General features: G+C 25.4%; 1 protein-coding gene and 1 long non-coding RNA gene across 2 annotated transcripts; both read right to left on the bottom strand.

Annotated features, from left to right (window-relative positions):
• Positions 1 to 2,151: 2,151 nt before the first annotated feature.
• Positions 2,152 to 2,971, bottom strand: LOC113549985. The gene is made up of 4 exons (XR_003404980.1): positions 2,843 to 2,971; positions 2,656 to 2,745; positions 2,354 to 2,582; positions 2,152 to 2,292 (listed from the first exon to the last, which is right to left on the bottom strand). It is a non-coding gene; the product is annotated as an uncharacterized LOC113549985 (long non-coding RNA).
• A 362-nt stretch (positions 2,972 to 3,333) lies between these two features.
• On the bottom strand, positions 3,334 to 3,957 carry LOC113549279 (sentrin-specific protease-like). Its single transcript, XM_026950508.1, has one exon. It carries the CDS (start codon positions 3,955 to 3,957, stop codon positions 3,334 to 3,336), a length of 624 nt encoding a protein of 207 aa, XP_026806309.1.
• Positions 3,958 to 5,679: the final 1,722 nt, after the last annotated feature.

Here is a 5,679-nt window from a genome sequence, read left to right as displayed (position 1 = left end):
AACAATATTTTAATTAAATGCATTAAAAACTGATTTTTAGATTATCAATTGTCATTTATATTAATTATCAGCTGAACAAACTATTGCTATGACTTTTTAGTTTATACTATTAATTCAATCTAGTTTATTCAATGCTATTATAATTTAACTGTACAAATATTTATTTAATAATGATTAAAAAGGTAAGTAAGTGCACCAAGAGTTACGTGGGTACCGCTCTGCTATACATTGGATCAAATGGGTCACTTTTATATGTACTCATGTTAAATTTGAATTCAATGATATATCATTGTAGGTATACGAAAAAAATGCTCATAGGAGACGGTCTAACAGCTTATATCAGCAAGTGATATGTTTATATGACATAGCTATTAAATTAATTAATTTTACTTTTAGAATCATAGTAGAATAATATAATATTTTCCAAAAATATTGCATTTATATATTATTATTAGTATTTAATATATTATACAATTATTTATATTAATTCCATATTATTTTAAATTACATGACTCAACATTTAATAATATCTATCGGTAAATACCATAAAATAACAAAACATATTATAATATATGTTATTATTATTAATATTACCGTATTAGATAATAATTAAAAATAAATCAAAAAAGTTGTGTGTATAAGACGTATAATCACATTCATAATAATATAAAATAGGTACATAAAAGTTTAAATTGGGTATGACGAATAATGTTTTTAAATTATAACAAAATAATAAACATACTTACAATTATTTTTTGTTTATATAAGTAGTTTCGTCAAAATTTGAACTTAAAATGTCTAAAAAAATAAGCATGTATTTTAATTCAAAATATTATATACAAAAAGGAAAATTTTTATGCATTTTTAATTAAAAAATAGTTTTTTTATATTTTCGCAATTATAAAAAAATATTGTGACAATAGATTTTTGATAATTTATCTTATAAAATTAACAACAAATGAAATTTTGTGTTAATTTTTCAAGTTTTTAATCAACACCATTTATAAAAAAACTAAGAAAAATTGAAACTTTCTAATGCCTAGCTATACAAAAAACTTAAAAACATTTCATTGTAAATAACAAAAAATAATATACACATCTGTTAAAAATAGAAAGATATAGAATTATGTAATTTGTACAAGGTAATGAAGTTTTAATCATTTATAAATCTTAACATTAAAAAAACATAATTTGCTACATAATTACTTACAGTATATAAAAAATAAAATTTAAAATTTAGCTAATATATATATATATATATACCTATACTAACACTGGAATACAATGAATTAACCTAATCTAACCAAACCAATTCTATAAGATTGTACATACAGGTACATGAATTTTTTTTTTTTAATAATTGATTCACAATTAATTAATCTTGTGTCTTGGAACTTTTTGAAATTAAAAATAGTATAATTCTGAAAAAAATTAAATTAAGTTCATAAACAAAATGGTAACTGCATACAATATTTGATTATTCATATGAGTAAAATTAGTTCACAAAAAAAGAATAATAAACAATAAATATAATTAAGCTAAATAAAAACAGTTCATATTTACAGGCACTTTGTCTTATGAACCTTAATAGTGAATTGATCAAATTTTGCAAGAGAGAATCAGTCTGGAATTATTTATAAAAATAGATAATACTAACGAGGACAACAATTAGCATAGAAATAATGTGGATTTTATTTCATTCACCTCTAGTGAAAAAAAATATTTATACTGTTATTGATATAAAAAATTTAAATAGGTAGTAAATAATAAGGTAAGAATAAAAGTCATTGAAATTGAATAATATACGAATAATAATGCTAAATCAAATATTTTCCTTCACATAATCTAACAGAATGTTTCTGAAAATGAAAACTATTCAAAAATAAATTGATTTTTTCCTATAATTGCACAACACATTTTGTAAACTAGGTTCGACTTGATTGGTGATACTTAAAGAAAAAATTGAATAACAGATTATAATTAAACAGGGATGATACTCAACTGTCTATAACTATAAAAATATTATAGTACTTGAGGAAATCGCAAAAAAATATTTACATACAAAATGTATGTAAATAATAATAATAAAATTATTTATTGTTAACTATTCGAATTGAAAATAACTTACACGTATAAGCTTAAAACAAATGTGCCAAGTACTGCTGATGAATGAAATATAATATTGGCAATGTTATAGATTGTCATATTATACACCGTGGTATATTGGAGAACCAAGTAATGTACCATAAACCTTCGATCTCGCTTTTGAATTTCACTAGTAGATTATTATTACTATAATAACAAAAAGATAAATTAAAAAATGGCTTATTTATTTTAATTTGTTGCAGTTTACCTAATTCTTCTTATGGAAAACACTTGGATAATTGAAATCGAATTAGTGGTTCACTTAACAATACCGCACAACCAGAGATCTTCGCTAAATAAGATTGCCATGTGTATCGTGAGTTTGCTAAACAAACTTTTTCTATGGTTTATAGTCCAGTAGCGGTCGTAGCAATATACATGTCTGGTATTTCAAGTTTAGTACTCAATACATACAATTAAAATTGCAGAAATACTAGCTAAAATAATAAATAAATGCTTAGTTGATGTCTTATAGTTCATATAAAATATTAATTGAAAAACATTACAAACCATTTAATAATGTTGCAAAAGCATTGAACAAAGTGTAATTTTCTTAAGTCTATGAAAAAGTAGGAGTAGTTAAAAGAATTACTGGAACATCTGCAACGAGTTTAATAGTGAAATTGAATAATAATAATATTATTATGTATTTGAACAAATGAATTTCATATTCAAAAAGTATGTCAATTATTCTTACCGTGTTGATGACCATTGATATAAAATTTGGTTTGTGAAAATGATGGCTAGTTTTTCCAGTGTTAGCATAATTTGTGGAAAATGATTTTAGATAAATGTTAATGTTATAAACAATTACATGGATCTGATAACAATACATATTCCAAATACTTTATATGATTTAACACATTTTTTATTTATACTTCACTGGACAAAACTCATTTTGGTAATTAATTTAAAAAACAAAAACCATTGGATCTTAGTATGTTGATCAGTATATTTAATTGCAATTTAGAATGATTAGACGGATCAGATGGATTTTATATCCCTTATTGTCAAAAGAATGGTTATGATTGTGCGTACTGCATACCGTAACTGTAGAGGTACTTGGCGAGCTCTGGCATATTCAACTTTTTTATAAAAACAGATTAATTTGTTTAACGTATTTAGACCACTTGACGTATTAAATATCACTGAATATATTATATTGATTTTAATATAAAGATTTATTTATTATGCATTTACTATACTCGTAATAAATGCATCAATGTCGTGAGCTTCCACATTTATATCAACTAATTTTTTCGTCGTTAACTCATATGCAATAAGTTGACGAAATGAGACCATGTGTTCTTGTGAAAAGTTAAACACGGCGTCCCTGGCTAAGTATTCCGCATATGTACAAAGAAATACACCACAATCATAACTATTCTTTTGAATAGGAATGTTAGTTACATTTATAAAAGACCATTCTTTTGAATTTAATGGCGTTCCTCTTGAATGTAAATGTACAAAACTCAAAAAATCAAAAACTTGTTTTTGGTAGGAAATACCATTTCCTTGCAGACTATCATAATATTGCATTTGTTTTAACTCTAAATTCATACATACCAAAACCCAATGTTTCAAAGTAGTTAAATTAATAGGGACTAATATTTTTGTCTTCGAAAACAAATCTAATTTCTTTGTCCACCGATAATACAAAGAATATCTTTCTGGAGACAGATTTGCGTACAAATGTGTGTTATATATATAAACATTTGAATTACGCTTATTAATAAGTTCCAAATAATTATTTATTACATGATCATTTAGATACAACTGAGTAGGGTTATAAAGAACTCTGTCACTAGCCATACTGGTATATAAATATAATATAGCTGTCCACGAACTAAAATCATAGAAAATAATTAATAAACAATTTAATTGTATTAATTGTTTTATATTTGTTATAAAATTAATGATATTTTAAACAGTTAAAAATATTAAAATATTAAATTTAAATTATTTAAAATAAAATATAATATTCATCAATTTTATAATTGGAGTTCTAAACAAAAATCAAAATTAACAAAATATCATATGTTCGCGCCGCCACACCGACCGGCTATCACACACACACACATACTGCTTATTTATATTGTTTTATTTTTGTCAACTGTTTTGCGAATTATTATATAATATGCAGATTAAAGCGCTATCGCACACCGCTGGATCGGCTGGCAACTATTATTTAACACTGCCGCCGTAATTTTTAGTCAGTCTCGCTCGAACTATCGTTACATATTGTCAACGCGGACCATATTATTGTACGTAGGCGCGAATCGCCACGGGTTAATTTATATTACATTATACAGGCGCGAATCGCCACTAATTTATTATTATATTTTGTACGCGCGTGAATCGCCGTATTAATTGTGTTTTTGTTAAGACGCTAATCGTCCTCATTATTTATTAGATTTTTATATTATTATTTTAGTGTTTTGTGTGCGTGTGTGTGTGTGTGTGTGTGTTTATATTTATAGGTAGGGGCTGGCCAGCAGTGCTCCACAAATTATGAGTTTTTTGTTATTATTTAAATTATTACGTACCGTTGAATTATTATACAACATATTAGTTATTTAGCTGTATAATATTATTGTTAATGGTTGAGCCGAACCGGCAACTTATTATTCTATTATACAACATATTTTTTATTATTTACATTGCGTTACCATTTTTACTAGAGTTACCTATATCCGTTTAGCATTTAAGTACACACACACAATAATATACACATACACACACCACCGCATACTAGCACTCTTTGGTCTTGCTCGGCGACCCCGTCCACTTCCTTTGAGTCGTTATACATACATACACACCTTTACACAGGTCGGTCGGTGTGTGAGTGCAGCGCGCGAAGTATTTTGATGACCGGGTGTCACGGCCTATTATTGTTCGTGCCCGTACATTATAATAGAATATTATTGATTGAATTCGTCAGTCATAATGCTTGCTCCGTAAATACATTACGAACAATATAAATTTGATTATAATTGTTTTAATAATATAAGTAATCTACCCAAATGATATTCAATTTATTTTTGTATATCTATTACCAAATTGCATATAAATATATAATAATTTGTTTTTAGACCAAAAAGTATAGATTTCCGTATTAAGACCATCGATACAACTTGTAACTAATTTTTAATTTTTTTATCTAATTGTTAAACATATACAAGGACTGTGCATTTTACTCAATTACCAACCTATTCACGAATAAAATGAGCAAATCATAGTTGTCAGAAAGATTTATTTTACATGCGTTATGAATGGTTTGTATACATTAGGACAGTCCTTCAATATAAATATTGTAGAATGAAAATAGTATCTGAATTCATCGATGTAAAAAATTATCACATAAGTTTAGTTTTTTAGAAATATTAATATAGCCAAAATAATTGGTATATCTAATGCATTTTTAATATTTTATTATCAGAATACTCATAATTCACCTAACCATAAATAAAAAAATATAGTATAATTAATCAATGACCATTTATAAACATTTATAATTATTAATAAGTAGGATAT

This window comes from Rhopalosiphum maidis, chromosome 1, assembly GCF_003676215.2.
Source record: "Rhopalosiphum maidis isolate BTI-1 chromosome 1, ASM367621v3, whole genome shotgun sequence".
Taxonomy (NCBI): Eukaryota; Metazoa; Arthropoda; class Insecta; order Hemiptera; family Aphididae; genus Rhopalosiphum; species Rhopalosiphum maidis.
This window is presented reverse-complemented; position numbering and strand designations above follow the sequence as displayed.

Bases quoted from the DNA above. Each gene is read 5' to 3' on its own strand.
- LOC113549279 (XM_026950508.1), bottom strand. From the start codon at position 3,957: ATGGCTAGTGACAGAGTTCTTTATAACCCTACTCAGTTGTATCTAAAT.